The sequence below is a fragment of the Colias philodice genome, chromosome 15 (genome assembly GCF_061535455.1).
Source record: "Colias philodice isolate Cphi_HAF_F1 chromosome 15, ilColPhil1 Martin Lab GWU primary, whole genome shotgun sequence".
NCBI lineage: Eukaryota > Metazoa > Arthropoda > Insecta > Lepidoptera > Pieridae > Colias > Colias philodice.
In genome coordinates, this window is record NC_143100.1 from 4,679,240 (window position 1) to 4,694,629 (window position 15,390).

Sequence of the window (15,390 nt, forward strand, 5' to 3'; positions counted from 1 at the left end):
CAATAGATATTTTCCCACTTTACCTCAGAAAAAGAGAGCAGATAAATATTATATTGGACACATAGATTGTAATTGAAACAACTTTACACATAGATACTTAAATCATTTATATTTTATACATACAGCTAAACATAGTATAAAGGGCAGTGGTAACAGATATAAAAACTTATATATCTAGAACTTAATAAGAAAATTTTCATAAAGAGTTATGTACATAAATTTTTTAATTTACAATTTATTTCATCACATATTTAGGACGGAATAGTGAAAAATGAAAATTGGAATGTTATTTTAAAATTTCACATCTTAAGTACAAATTCAATAAATCTTATCAAAAATATAATGAGATTTTAATAATACCTATATTGTATAATCAAGATGATTCATTAATATTCAATTTGTAACTTGCATCAATATCAACATCTTAAATAGTAATTAAGTACATACAATAATTGTATAAAATATCACAATTCTTATTTGAGCTGCAATACACTTAATGCAAAAGTTTGTTCATATTATATCCTTATAACTGTTGAATATCATAATGAATTCATTAAACAACAAGCAAGAAATGTTGTTGTTGAGTATCTCTTGAGACGGATCAATAATATGAGATTCATGTATATTCTTCAAAAACTAACTACATGCCTGTATAAAAATATGAAAAGGCACAAACAAGAGAGCTTATTAATAAAGTATAGTGTACTGAAGTTACTTTAACAGCTGAATTACATAGATCTCCATTACAGAAGCACATGTACACTTTCCTGTGATTCCACATAGTGTAGGCACACCTTTCCTCATCATCACTAGGTGACCTCTGTAGACACATTCTTTGTGTTGCAGCACCATAATCTGAAAATATAAAAATATATATGTACTTTAAAATATTTAAAGATATGATATGTTAATATAGTCTGTGCAAAAAATTGTTTCAATTCTTCATAATAGTTTTGTTTGTATAGTAAAACTTGAATGAACTCAGAATGAAAATAACTTTGTTTGAAAAGTATAATATGAATATAATTATTAATTATGTAACCTATAACGCTATTGTTTCTTTCACTTTATTCCCATACATTACAAATTACAAATATTAATCCGTCAGTCCTCGGATCACAGACACAATAGAAAATCTATTGTGTCTCAGCCCGATCGGGCCGCTCAGTGGTCAATGGGTTAATGATGGTAATCATAAAGTTATTAAGGATAATACTTATTATTTCATATTTTAAATAAACTATATAAAGTACATATTTCCTATTTATTTCCAATTCAACCTTGTTTTTTGCAAATACATTATTTTCAATAAATAAGCAATTTCTTTTCATAATAAAAATCTACAAATAATTTATGGCAAAACAATAAATTACCATCAGTTCTGAAAGCGCCTGTAGTACCCTCAATCATCTTTCCACACCATCCTGATGGACAAGCTACTATGTGTATTCCAATTTGAGTTTCTGGCTCTGTGACATTTGTCGGGAAAGGATCACCGCACGAACCGAGCTCGCCTCTCGATCTACATCTTATACATCGCTTATTTAAACCTAAAATTAATTACACAAAAAATATTAGAAAGTTTGTATTAACTGGTTCAATCAGCCAGCACTAACATAATATATACAAAAATATAATAATCACATCAATATTATCAACTCTATACAATATACGAGTTTCTAGTGACTCAGTTACGCGAGTAAACATTTCATTTTCGTTTTGTTGTACACTCCAACTCTCTTTTTACCTTGAAAATATATCCGTGTTATAGCATAATGGTAAAATATGAAAACTTACAATTAACTCCTTCGAAAACGAGCAAGCCCACAATACACCATAACACTAACGATATATTACTCATCTCAAATGACTGTTATATTATGTTGTTAACTATAATAATTAAACATTTTCTATTTACAATTCAACATGTATTTCTATTTTCCAATCAACACGTAACCATCAAGCACAGCTGACAAACTGACTGTCAGCACTCAGCTGTCAGCTGTCCGCTTCTGTTGACAGATACAAAATTAATGATTTACATAGACACATAATCTAACATATTTTAACAATTTATCATAACATAATAATTAATTTGATAACGCGGACCGTAACTGATTAGATAAAAAAACGAGTTATTGATTATCACAATCAACTAAAAACCAAATGTTTATAAAGCAGAGAATGCGTAGTACATATTCTAACGCAAAATAATATTAATTATTTAGTACAAAATGCTATAAAACAAAATATATTTCTATGTTTTTAGTGGCAGGGTGGCAGGGTGGCAGGTGTATTTTTAAAACTTCGAAGCACTTCGAAGTCAATTATTGATATTTTTAAAGGATCTTGAAATGAATTTCTTCGATGCCAAGCGATGAAAATTCCAGTACAAACAAGAATCAGGTTTATAACAAAAGCTAAATAAATTAACACCGGAATAATTCTGAAATAAAAACGTTTAGCATACTAGAACCTTAGACTAACATAATATAATTTCTGTCATTTTTCCCCACAGTAGAATGAAAACTGCTATACTTAGTACATGGTAATCAGGATATATTATATTAAAAGTTTTATGAAAATAGGAAAATAATTAATGGTATTAATTATTTTCCTAACACTTATTATCAACTAGCTTTCCGCCCGCGTTTTCAAAGAAAAACCCGCATAGTTCCCGTTCCCGTGGGATTTACGAAATAAAACCTAATCTTTGTGTTAATTTAAGTTACCCTCTATACTTAAGTGTGCTAAATTTAATTGTTATCGGTTCAGTAGTATTTGCGTGAAAGAATAACAAACACACACATACACATCCTCATAAACTTTCGCATTTATAATATTAGTAGGATAGGATAAGAAACCAGAGGCAATATAATGCTCAAAAATGTCCTAAAATATATATGTATTGCATTTAATAATTATTAGAGATCATTCATACCTCGATTAAGAAGCCTTGACATCGTAACAACTTTAATTTTAAAGCTTTGTTGTCTTTCACCATCTATGAAACTCCCGTACCTACCTTCTTCTCTTTTATGGAATACTAGCTTTCCACCCGCGGCGTCGCCCGCGTTTTCAAAGAAAAACCCGTTTAGGTAGTTCCCGTTCCCGTGGGATTTCCGGGATAAAACCTATCCTATGTGTTAATCCCAGTTACCCTCCATATGTGTGCTAAATTTCATTGTAATCGGTTCAGTAGTATTTGCGTAAAAGAGTAACAAACACACAGACATCCTCACAAATTTTCGCATTTATAATATTAGAAGGATAGGATAGGATATTAGTAAGATAGGATGTAAAGTAAATCGCGTGAATCAATAGTTTTAAGAGGTTCTTCTTCATTAAAAGCCTAGATTGTTATGACGAATAATAAGAAAAATAATGATATAAGTGTATTGCAGGTATATATTATTATAAACTACGAATTTGAAAAAAAAAAGTATTTATATTTCTATCAATTATTAATGATTATTTTATCACGATCTGTAAGCAGTACCTAGATACGCTAATGGGATGTGCAGCACTTTCACATATTATTACCTACTCGTTTTAGCTATAATTATTAGTTCTCATTCCCTCAAATAAAAAAAAATATTTTGGTATAGAGGCCAAATGAGTCCAATAAATAGACATGATTTTTTTAAAGTTCAAAAAATCACTAAGATTTTACTCTCATTTTATAATAATTATTTCTAACCATTACGACTAAGCAATAAAAACTGTAGTTGTGAATCTATTTAAATCATACATACTTTTAAAATTCCGAAAGGCTCATTGCTCAATTCGAACCACATGACAGAGCAATAGACTACAAGCCCGCATAGGAAAAAAATATGGGTCAAATGAACCACCAGGGGACATATTATCTAGAACGATAGAAGAGCATAAAATAATAAGATTCATCACTATGCCGTCACTTGTAAGCTGTCCAACTGAGTGCAGATGAGAATTGAAAAGTACAGGTAGACTCGGTAAATTTTGGTCATATATTTTTGTACGGCATTCTTAACCATCGATAGATCCATTAAAAATAATAAGAAACCGCTCAGTGCCGTACAAAAATGGTGGTCCACCAAGTCGGAATTTTTATTTAATTTCCGAGAGTTACCGGGGGTAAATTTGGTCATTTGACCATGTACGGCATCTGTGTCATACTATTGCTATACTGCTTTTAATCCATTATTCCGCAACGCCGTACAAAAATCATGGGGACAAGGGGAAAAAATCGAGAGTTGCAATCCCCTCTCTTTTCCCACTCCAGGGGGTCATTTGACTAAGTACGGCTTCGGTTCCAAAACATTATCTAGCACTCAAAAGTACTATTAAAAGCAATGCCGTCAAAAAATAATTGTTCTTTTAAATGTATACCAATAATCATCTTAATTTCATCGAATTCTTGATATAAAGAGCTGTAAGGTCATTTGACCCTGTACGGGAACTTTTTTTTTAACATGATATTGTAAAATTCAATTGTATTGCCGTTCAAAAGAAACCGTTCTAAAAAAAGTTATAGAGAAATGCAAAAACTGAAATTTTGTTAAAGTTTAAACATCGTAGATTAATGAAATATAATAGTTTTCTACACTTTATTCGTTGTTTTAAATAGTACATATTAACATAGATAAATTAGGAAAAAACGATGCCGTACATTTTTGTGCAGACCACATCTTTTAGGCTGATGAAAGCGACGAAAGCTACAATTTTAAGGGTGCTTTATGGTCATTTGATACAGTACGGCATTAACATATTTTTACCCAACTACGGCAAAGCAAAAGGAGGGTTATGGTTTTGACAGGTCATGTATGTATGTTCATCTATTCCCTCGTAACTTCTAAACTACTTATCAGAATTCGACAAATGACATATTAGAAGCGTCTGAATTGTTCACTGGATAACCAGCGACCAGCTAGCTAAAGACTATATGGGGTTTCACAAAATCTAATGTGGCGCCCTCTAGCGGACAAAACATATACAGAGTAAAAAAATAAAGTTAAGATAAATATGCCGTGTTTGGTATCATTTGAAAGCGCTTTACTTGTAAATTTTGAATATGTATATATTACTAGCATTTGCTTGTGACTTTACCTGTATTCATGGGCTGATTGCATATAATTCACATCTTTTCGTTCATAGCTTTTTTATTAGTTCATCAATTTAACGGAGTCCATTCCACCTGACTCCGACTTTCCAAGGTGATAATTAACCACCTCGAGCTTCTTAATATTAATGTATATTTATATTTTATTATCAAAATATAAAGCAAACATTTCGTTATATAGATTTTTTTCTTTTTCAGATTTTTCCCCTTTGAACCAACGAAAATGTACGGCACATGAAAAAATATTATCTATGCATAAAATATTTTAAAAATAAATTTATTTCGTGTTGTGTCAAATGACCTCCGGAGTGGGAGATTACAACTCTCGATTTTTTCCCCTTGTCCCCATGATTTTTGTACGGCGTTGCGGAATAATGGATTAAAAGCAGTATAGCAATAGTATGACACAGATGCCGTACATGGTCAAATGACCAAATTTACCCCCGGTAACTCTCGGAAATTAAATAAAAATTCCGACTTGGTGGACCACCATTTTTGTACGGCACTGAGCGGTTTCTTATTATTTTTAATGGATCTATCGATGGTTAAGAATGCCGTACAAAAATATATGACCAAAATTTACCGAGTCTACCTGTACTTTTCAATTCTCATCTGCACTCGGTTGGACAGCTTACAAGTGACGGCATAGTGATGAATCTTATTATTTTTTGCTCTTCTATCGTTCTAGATATTTCCCCTGGTGGTTCATTTGAGCCATATTTTTTTCCTATGCGGGCTTGTAGTCTACAAGTAATATAAGTGAATTCACACGCTCATTGCGTACCATTTTGCGTACTGCTCTTTTATTGGAGTTTACTTATAAAAGCCATGAACTTTGGTTTCAGTGTTAATAAATAATATTGTAGAGAACTTTTTTAAATTATAACGCAAACAAGAATAATTAATGATAATTATATCTCAATGAATGATAATAATTATTAATAATAATTAATTAATTATAGTCCTTTTCACCTATGATGATTCCTGTGACACTTCATCGTGTTCCGAATTACGAATTTTATGTTTAAAAAGTCAAAATAATTTTAGTGCATAATATTTTTATTTTATGGCGGCATTATTACCAAAAATATAAAAATGAAACATCTTAAGCTTAAAAATCAAAAACAGTATTGTTTAGTTTAATATAATGAAAAATAAAATAAAATAACACAAAAATATAATACCTACGCAATTCGTGTACATGAAATGGATCGTTGAAAAATCATAGAGTTGGAAAATCATTTAATCGGCGCCCATCTTGTGATCGTTTGTCAATCGAGTCAATCGTCTGTACGAGTGCGTCAGCCTTGTATACAAGTTGCATTTTTATATTGATACTTTACGTGGTATTCTGTTATTGTTGACTTTTTGTTGCTGTTGTTTGCTAAGTTTCCTTAGTTAATTGTTGGCGAAATGCCGAAAAAACTAATTTTGGTACTTTATTCAAATCGATTTCATTTCCATATAGAATATTATCGATTATCGGAAACAATTGATACGATTTCAGTAACCGACATCTCTACACGTGTCAAAAATCGATGTGTCACAGAAATCATCGGTGGAAAGGACTAATTAATTATAATGTCATATGCCATTTGATTATGTGAATGTCTTGGTGTGAATAGCTTCTTTTCAATTCGTTGTAAGTACATTAAAAATAATTTGAAGTGAATTAAAAATAATTTTTTAAATGCTTTACTCAAAAAAAAAATTATTTATTATATTACAATTTACAATTTGTTAAATTCAATAAATAAAAAATATATTATTATCTAAAGTACCATATACCATAGTGTAGATAGAACTTTTTGGCAATTTAAAGTTGGCGCCTGGCGGTGGCGCTCTCGTCTTCAAAATCAAATTTACGACATCAACATGGCGGATAAGTGGGAAAGTAAGTTTGTTTATATTTTTATATCAATTAAAAACAGTTAACGATCTCCCTAAAAACTATTTAAAAAAGTTCCTTTTACAAAAATTCAAATAATTTTATCCATTACCATATTCCAGTTTTATCCATTTCCGTATTCGTTATTGAGGTTCAAAATTTGAAAAAATTCAAATTTTCCGAGGAATTGTCAGCTATTATACGTTTTAAATTAACTCTTTCAACTTAACACCTGTTGAATAATGCAAATAATATAAATTGAAAAGCTTGACAAAGCAGTGTTTTATGTATCCAAGTTATTAGATGCTTAGAATTAAATAAAGTATTCTTATACTTTTTAGGCGATGAAAAGTCATCGACGAGAATGCAATTAAGAGTTAAAGATGAACCAATGGATCTGGATTTACCTGAAGAAGATGATATACCACCCGCTTTCGGTCCTGCTGCCCTTGGACTGCATCGAGTTGGTACAGTATTGCCACCAAAACCTACACCAAGTGAACCCATGCAAAAGCTTAATGCTAGAGGTATGCCAGCTCGAATTCGAAAAAAGAACAGATTTATATTTGTTGATGACTTTGTCAATACATCACCTCCTAGGCAATCACCTAAACGTATACCTAAAATTTTAAAAACACCTGTAAAGCAATCAAGTGCTAAAAAGCAGAAATCACCAACAAAGTCACCTGCTAAACTGCAGAGGAATATTGAAGAGAAGACAGAGAGTCAATCGCCGGACCGTAAGAGTGGTCAAAGAATAGGAATGAGGTTAAGAAATCTTCTGAAACTTCCTAAAGCCCATAAATGGGTGTGCTTTGAATATTTTTACAGTAACATAGATAAGGCATTGTTTGATGGTGAAAATGATTTTATGATCTGTCTGAAGGAGTCATTTCCACAGTTAGCGAATAAAAAGCTTACAAAAGTTCAGTGGGCAAAAATTAGACAAATGATGGGTAAACCACGTAGATGTTCCCAAGCATTTTTTGAAGAGGAAAGGAGAGAATTAGATAGAAAAAGGAAATTAATAAGATATATTCAACAAAGAAAAACTGCAGATGTATGTGTTAAAGATTTACCAAATGAAATTCCAATGCAGCTAGTTGTTGGAACAAAAGTGACCGCTAGGCTGCGTAAGCCACAAGATGGCCTTTTTACTGGTGTTATAGACGCTGTAGATACTTCTAATAATACTTATAGAATAACATTTGAAAGGCCAAAATTAGGTACACACTCAGTTCCAGATTATGAAGTTTTATCAAATGAACCACCAGATTCCCTATTTCTGTCTAGTATAACCCAGAGGTTTCGCCCACGCACTGCCAATGATTTATATCATCTTTATCATACACCAATACCAAAGAATATTAGTCAAGGGGATCCAATGATAGGTTGTAATGATATAACTAATGCCATTGAAAAAAACCTTGGTTCTTACCCTTATGCATTTTTGGAACTTATTGCTAAATTGACTAAAGTATTGCAAGTGAAAAGAAGTAAAATTAATAAATTAAAAGAAATGAATTCTGAAGCTGAAAAACGAAAATCATTTGATCAAAAAACACCGGAAGATTTTGAGAGAAAGTATGCTGCAATTGTGATTGACCTGGAAAGAATGAATATGGATTTACAGGAATATATAAATGAAATACAGGTTTATTGTCAACAAATTGCCCCTGGGCCGAGCCTGGCAGCTATGTTAGCTCCGTCTCATCTACGAGAAAAGTGTAGAGAAGAAGCATCTGAACTTGTAGCCAATAACAATAATAACTGTGTTAAAGATTCTAATGTACTAGATCTTATCACAGATTTAACAGCTCTTATGTTACAAGTAAAAAGCCTGTCCAATTCTGATCAGAATGCTTATGAACTAAGTGTATTACAAGGCACTATGGAACAAATAAAAATGAAATTAGAACCAAAATATCGAAGGATATTTCAAAATAGTGTTGAACCTCATATGCAAAGGATTCAGATGGGATTAGGGCAAATATCAACAAGTACTTTAATTGTTGGGACATAGTTGTGACTTACAAGTTTAAAATAAGTAGAAGAGTGATAGGCACAGGATATAAAATTTTCTCTTTTATTGTAATAATTGGGATATTATACAATTTATTTAAACAAATATGTAATATAAAAATGTAAATGTATAATTTGTAATAACTAAAAAAATATTAACGAAATGTTTAAATAAAACACTAACAAATCAACAAAATTTTTATTTTATTTTCATCATTTTTTAATCAATAGATACCTCAAATGTTCTAAAATTTTAGAACATAATGGATTTAATTTTTTTAATCACTGTAATTTTTATGACAATGATTCATAATGATATATTCATGTATATCCAAAAATATTAAAAAATTAACATGACTGGCATGGTATAGTAAAACTATTGCTTACATGGTGGAATGTAAAAAAAAATTTCAACAAAACTGAAATTTAAACTGTTATAGAGATACAATAAATGTAATTTCACATTTTATATTTATTTAATATTTCCAATAAATCATCAGCTTCTTCAGATGTCTTAACTCTAATAAGGACTGGGGTTGGAGGTGGTTTTGCATCAGGGGTTGGTATGCAAACAAGCATAACATTATTTTTACCCATACGCTGAGTAGGAATTGATGCACTTAGTATCATATTCAGCAGAACTGTCCCCAAGGTTGTGTTTGCTCTCACTAACAGTTGATGTTTCCCACTTTCTTCTATTTTCTTTATGTACAGTGTGCATACACCTTTATCAACAAAGTTGCCATCTTTCTTAAAAAATACTTTACATTTCTTGTCAAAGACACTGTTCTCTTCAACCAAGGGAGTAAATTCTACTTTGGGTGGTTGATCTTCATCTTCATTGTTGTTGCTTTGAGTAGTTTCTTCTTCTTTCTTTTGAATGTTTGAATTAAAACTGAACGGTTTTCCAGCACCAAAAGAAAATGTTGAATTACCATTGGTAATTGTTCCTGTAGAAGTTCCCGAAAACAAACTAGATGATTGGGATGTTGAATTCATTCCAAAACTAAAGCCAGTTTTAGTTGTAGTTATTGCAGGCAGACCAGGGGTAGAAGTTGTTGTCGAGTTAGTTCCAAATGAAAAGCCAGTACTTTTTTTGGGAGTTTGGTCTGTGTTGGAAGTAGAAGTTGTTGTTGGAGTTTTTGAAACATTTCCCAAAGAGAAACCACTTGTAGTTGTTGTTGTTGTTGGAGTTTTTGAAACATTTCCAAAAGAGAAGCCACTTGTAGTTGTTGTTGTTGGAGTTTTTGAAACATTTCCAAAAGAGAAGCCACTTGTAGTTGTTGAAACATTTCCCAAAGAGAAACCACTTGTTGTTGTTGAAACATTTCCCAAAGAGAAGCCACTTGTAGTTGTTGCTGTTGGAGTTTTTGAAGCAATCCCAAAAGAGAAACCAGTGGTTCCTGTAGTTGTTTCTTGTTTATTATTTGATGTAGGAGTTCCAAATATGCTACTTGTTTTTTCTGTTACTAATGTATTTCTATTAGTAGTTGATGTGTTTGAAAATAAGCTTGATCCAGTAGGAGTAGATTTTATTTCACTATTAACATTTTGTTTAAAATCACCCTTTTCACCACCAGACTTTGATTCTTTATTATTAAAGTATTCATCTTGAATATCTTTCAAATGCTTTTCATAATCCTTAAAAATTGGTGACAGAATACATAAAGGAGTTTCTTTAACATGTTTTTCAATCCATTCTGATACTGATACATTCAGTCCTTGAATATTTTTATAATAATTTAATTTTCTTTCATCAATTTCATCTTTATCCCCACCTGATTCTTTTGTTTCTCGTGAATCTTTCTTCTCTGGTGAAATTTTGTTTTCAATTGGTTGATCCTTTTTAGCTATTGGCATATTAAAGTTTGTTGAAGACATTTTAAATGGTGATGAAGATGAAGAAGTGAATACATTACTGGATACATTTGACTTAGGAGCAGAAGGACTGCTTTTTGGAGCAGGAGTGGGGCTGCTTTTTGGAGCAGGAGTGGGGCTGCTTTTTGAAGCAAAACTGAAAGTGCTAAGAGGAGTTGAGGTAGTTTGAATTTTAAAGGGACTTTCACTTTGGCCTTCTTTAGAATCCAATTTAGTATCGGTTAGGGGGAATTTAATTCCTGTGGGACTGGTTGTTGTTGATTTGCCAAATAGAGATGACTGATTTGTTGATGATGTCACTGGTGCTGAAGATCCTAAAGCAGTAAATCCCGAAGAGCTGGCACTGGTTGTGAAAGGTTTAGATGAAAACAGTGAAGAAGATCCTTCAGTAACACTTGGACTTGATAAAGATGTATTGGCTTTATTTCCATTTGTTAAGTTGGCCAAAAAATCAAATGAAGTCTTTTGAGTTTTATTGAAGCCACCAAATCCACTAAATACACTTTTTTGACCCTGAAAATATAAAAAAAATAAACAAATGTCTATGTAATGTGTAATGTTTTCAGCTCAAGCATAATATCATAAGTTTTTAAGAATGTATATTATGTGAATTTGTTAATTTCCAACTGTTGCTGTGATAAAAATACTTTTTTAATTGTGTAATAATTATTATAAAGGTATTGACATTTACTTCATTATTTCCAATATTCGATCGCCGCTTAGCAGTTCGTATTACGCGTTTCTCCAAAACTTCTTTTGGTGCCATTTTAAATCCCTCGGTGTCTTCGGGTTCATTAGAATCTTCCTGATCCCAATTATCATGATTAAGTTCTGTAGTTGCTGCTCTTTTTACTGACATTTTTCAATAGATTTCAGCCAAATAATCAAATGAGAGATACGAGAATAGCTTATATCAGACTGCGTGACACAAATGTGTTTTATAAATTAGCAATGTTGTACATTTTAAGATACATATCTTTAAATATATTTGCAAATACAATTTAAACGACTGCCAAAATTATTTGAAGTAAAAAACTTGAGTTAAATAAAAATTTGTATTTCGATTATCGATATTTACTGGTTGCACATTTTCCACACTATATAGTGACATAAGTCGTGATATGACAGGTTAACATAGAAAAACATAATGGAATAATAAATTTCAACAGACTAAACACAATTATTTTACACTTTCACACCGTCTTATGCTAGGCGTCCACTAGGCGGATCGGGCCGGGCCGCATCGCAACGCAAAAATACGCCGGCCTATGTTTTGTATGAAACATCGTCCATTAGCGACGGATCGGGTCGGGGCGGGCCGCAACGCATTGACGGATTTCTGCCGGCGGTGCGCTGCGGCCCGGCCCGCCCCGACCCGTCTAGTGGACGCAGGCAAGCGGATGTGAGCGGCGAGCGTCTGTTAGATAAAATCCGCCTAGGCGGTCCGCCGCGCCCCGTACAGGTGGACGCAGGAGCAAACAGCGCGTCCATTAGAGACGGCCCGTTGCGATGCGACCCGCCCCGATCCGTCTCTAATGGACGCCTAGCATTAGGGCGCCTATCCATCTGCAAGAAAACTTTCGCAAGAAATGTCCGACAGTCCGTCAAGCTTGCAAGCTTGCAAGTCTACTTGCAGGTGGAAACGCGGAATTAGACTTTCAAGTTGCTGTCAGACATATTGTCGGACATTTCTTGCGGAAGTTTTCTTGCAGATGGAAACGCGGCAGAGCGACAGCAACGCAACATTTTTTCAAATATTTCCACACTTATCAATATGGATTTCGAAGAGATGGTTATGGTGTATTAGAGCGTATACGCACTATGCGGGTAGCCGTCCGGCTGACCGCAAGCACAATTATGTACGTAATATTCATTTCTATGCGCACTGCGATGCGGCTACCGCAGACCGCACAGTGCGCATAGAAATGAATATTACGTACATAATTGTGCTTGCGGTCAGCCGGACGGCTACCCACAATGCGGCTACCCGCATAGTGCGTATACGCTCTTACTCTAATGTCCTTAGAAACCACACGAAGACGGCGGCGCAAAAATAGCCCCATAGATTTGATGTGAGAGACAAAATAGTTGCAGAGACAAAAGTCGCTTGTGCGCGCTAGATGTTAGTAGTATTTGTATATTCTCTTTGCTCTGTGACGTGGCGTCGTGCGGTCGTGGCCGCCTGTCTACGTCCGTCCTGTCCACGTCCGTTTTCACCTGCAAGTAGACTTGCAAGCTGCTGTCAGGCAGACTGTCGGACACAAGAAGCTTATATCTAATACATCTAAGTCTAATACACTGGAGATTTCAGTATGAACATTAACTTGTAACAAGAAAATATGACCTTGAATGACGCCTGTATGTTTTTTATCCCTTTCACACCTAGGTAGTTAGTTAGGTGTGAAAGGGATAAAAAAACATACAGGCGTCATTCAAGGTCATATTTTCTTGTTAAAAGTTAATGTTTATACTGAAATCTCCAGTGTATCAAGCGTCTTATTCACGGTCCATCCCCGACGTACGTCGGCTCAAGGCCGCGGTGCTGGATGTATCCTACTGACGATCGTGCGCGCATCAAGCATGGCTAGGGTTGCCAACTTTTATTTGAAGAAACAGAGTATATCTGATTTTAAAAACAGGTAAATAAAGAGTAAATAAATATTTTTAAAAATGTATTTTTTTGTACTTTTTGCAGTAACTAAGAATTTTTCATTATTTTTAAATGAATTATATGAATCCAAACATTCCAAATCTAAATTTATATATTTCAAGAGCTCATTTTTAATTAATTTTTAATGAAGCTCGGTTTCTCTCTTCCCGCCACTTCACATTCACGACCGAAAAGACTCTTTCAGTAAATGCTGAAGTGGCGGGAACAGAGAGTATACAGGGTGTAATCGTTAAGTGTGCACAAGCGATTATTCCGTAACTATTGCAGATATCAAAAAACTTTAAACTGATATCGAAAGTACTTAACCTAATGAGTAAAATGGCCATAATAAATTTTTAAAAATAAAACGAGAAATAACCAAAAATGTTACATTAAACGCTCCCATACAATTTATTTCCCATACATTTTGTATTCATAGTAGATTTTCGAAGTGACGTCCTTATTGTGCAATACAATGAGGAGGTCTATTTACAGTTTCTAAATGAACTTCCCTCCAAATTTGCGAAGTAATTAAAGCAGAAAACCAAAAAAACAAAAAAAAAAAGCTAAAATCTTTCATATTAAATGTATAGGTTGATCCAAAAGTAATGATAATTGGGTATTTCCTGTGCACATAAAAATATAAAATAAATGTTTTATGCTTGCTCATGTAATCACTAAGTTATCACAAAAAAATTATATCTACAGGCCACGTTTCCAAGTATTAACATTAATTTTAATGTGAACAGTGCGAGCCAGAATGTTTCCCGACGAAAAGAAGAAACAACGATTCGACATTTAGAGGGTGAATTTCTAAATTTTTAATGAGATCAGGAAAATTTTTTGTCACGATTTGTGACCATGGGCGTTACCTGGGTTCACCATGTTTATGCTGAGACCAAGAAACAATCAATGGCCTGGATGCGAGCTTCCAAAGTGACGGTGAAGATTTTCAAAGTGAAAATTAGTGGGATAGATTAAAGCCGTAGTTTTTTGGGACGCTGAAGAAATGTGGAATATTTTAAGAAGGTAGCCACTACTACACAGGGCTCTTACTACACAGACCAAATTCAAAGATTGCGGGTAGGTTAGTAAGAAAAAGAGACATGGCAAACTTCAGTCTTGAATGTTGGTTCACCAAGACAACGCACCAGATCACAAAGCGTCAGTTGCGATGGCTGCCAATCAAAAATCGGCATTGAAAATGCTTAAACACCCACCCTGTTTGTAGCTCCTAGTTAATTCTATCTCTTACCTCGGCACAAGAAATACCGTCGATACAAGAAATTTTAAGACGACAGCGAAGTGATGGCCGATTTTGAGGGGTTTTTGTAGATGAAGTCAAAGTTTTTTTTTTTCTAAGTTAAGGAAAAAAAATATCGAAGTATATTATCTAGTTAGAAGACTATCTAGAGAAATACATAATTATTTTAACTGTAATGACCTTGTTTAATATTGATTATTGATATTACTTTTGGATCAACCCATGTACATGGGATATTCATATCTCATACTAAATGTATGGGAGGGTTTAAAGTTAATTTTTTAGATATTTCTCGTATTATTTTCAAAAATTTATTATGGCCATTTTACTCATTAGGTTAAGTACTTTCGATATCAGTTTAAAGTTTTTTGATATCTGTAATAGTTACGGAATAATCGCCTGTGCACACTTAACGATTACACCCTGTATAGCTTATCATTTTTTTTAAACAAACAAATTCGTCAAGATATTTTTTTTTAATAAATTGCCATTTTTCTGCAGTGGACTTTTGCATAAAATCTGTGTTATTCAACAATTCGCCTTGGAGTTCTTTTAAAATAATAACTTCTGAATATAAACTGTCCATG

General features: G+C 33.2%; 3 protein-coding genes across 3 annotated transcripts; 1 reads left to right on the forward strand and 2 right to left on the reverse strand.

Annotated features, from left to right (window-relative positions):
- Positions 1–88: 88 nt before the first annotated feature.
- Positions 89–1,983, reverse strand: rtv (QVR superfamily protein rtv). Its single transcript, XM_089704191.1, has 3 exons — positions 1,798–1,983; positions 1,374–1,550; positions 89–855 (listed from the first exon to the last, which is right to left on the reverse strand). The coding sequence occupies exons 1-3, from the start codon at positions 1,859–1,861 to the stop codon at positions 641–643; spliced, it is 456 nt and encodes a 151-aa protein (XP_089560317.1). The 5' UTR covers positions 1,862–1,983; the 3' UTR covers positions 89–640.
- Positions 1,984–6,921: 4,938 nt separating this feature from the next.
- Positions 6,922–9,207, forward strand: mip130 (Myb-interacting protein 130). The gene is made up of 2 exons (XM_089704445.1): positions 6,922–6,995; positions 7,331–9,207. The coding sequence occupies exons 1-2, from the start codon at positions 6,977–6,979 to the stop codon at positions 9,010–9,012; spliced, it is 1,701 nt and encodes a 566-aa protein (XP_089560571.1). The 5' UTR covers positions 6,922–6,976; the 3' UTR covers positions 9,013–9,207.
- On the reverse strand, positions 9,197–12,036 carry Nup50 (nuclear pore complex protein Nup50). The gene is made up of 2 exons (XM_089704444.1): positions 11,581–12,036; positions 9,197–11,402 (listed from the first exon to the last, which is right to left on the reverse strand). The coding sequence occupies exons 1-2, from the start codon at positions 11,746–11,748 to the stop codon at positions 9,471–9,473; spliced, it is 2,100 nt and encodes a 699-aa protein (XP_089560570.1). The 5' UTR covers positions 11,749–12,036; the 3' UTR covers positions 9,197–9,470.
- Positions 12,037–15,390: the final 3,354 nt, after the last annotated feature.

Excerpts from the sequence above, each read along its gene's own strand:
- rtv (XM_089704191.1), bottom strand. The coding sequence starts at position 1,861 with ATGAGTAATATATCGTTAGTGTTATGGTGTATTGTGGGCTTGCTCGTT. Across the intron at positions 1,551-1,797 it reads CGTTTTCGAAGGAGTTAATT|GTTTAAATAAGCGATGTATA; the intron begins GTAAGTTTTCAT and ends AATTAATTTTAG. Across the intron at positions 856-1,373 it reads AGGCGCTTTCAGAACTGATG|ATTATGGTGCTGCAACACAA; the intron begins GTAATTTATTGT and ends TTATATTTTCAG.
- Nup50 (XM_089704444.1), bottom strand. The coding sequence starts at position 11,748 with ATGTCAGTAAAAAGAGCAGCAACTACAGAACTTAATCATGATAATTGG. Across the intron at positions 11,403-11,580 it reads CGAATATTGGAAATAATGAA|GGTCAAAAAAGTGTATTTAG; the intron begins GTAAATGTCAAT and ends TTATATTTTCAG.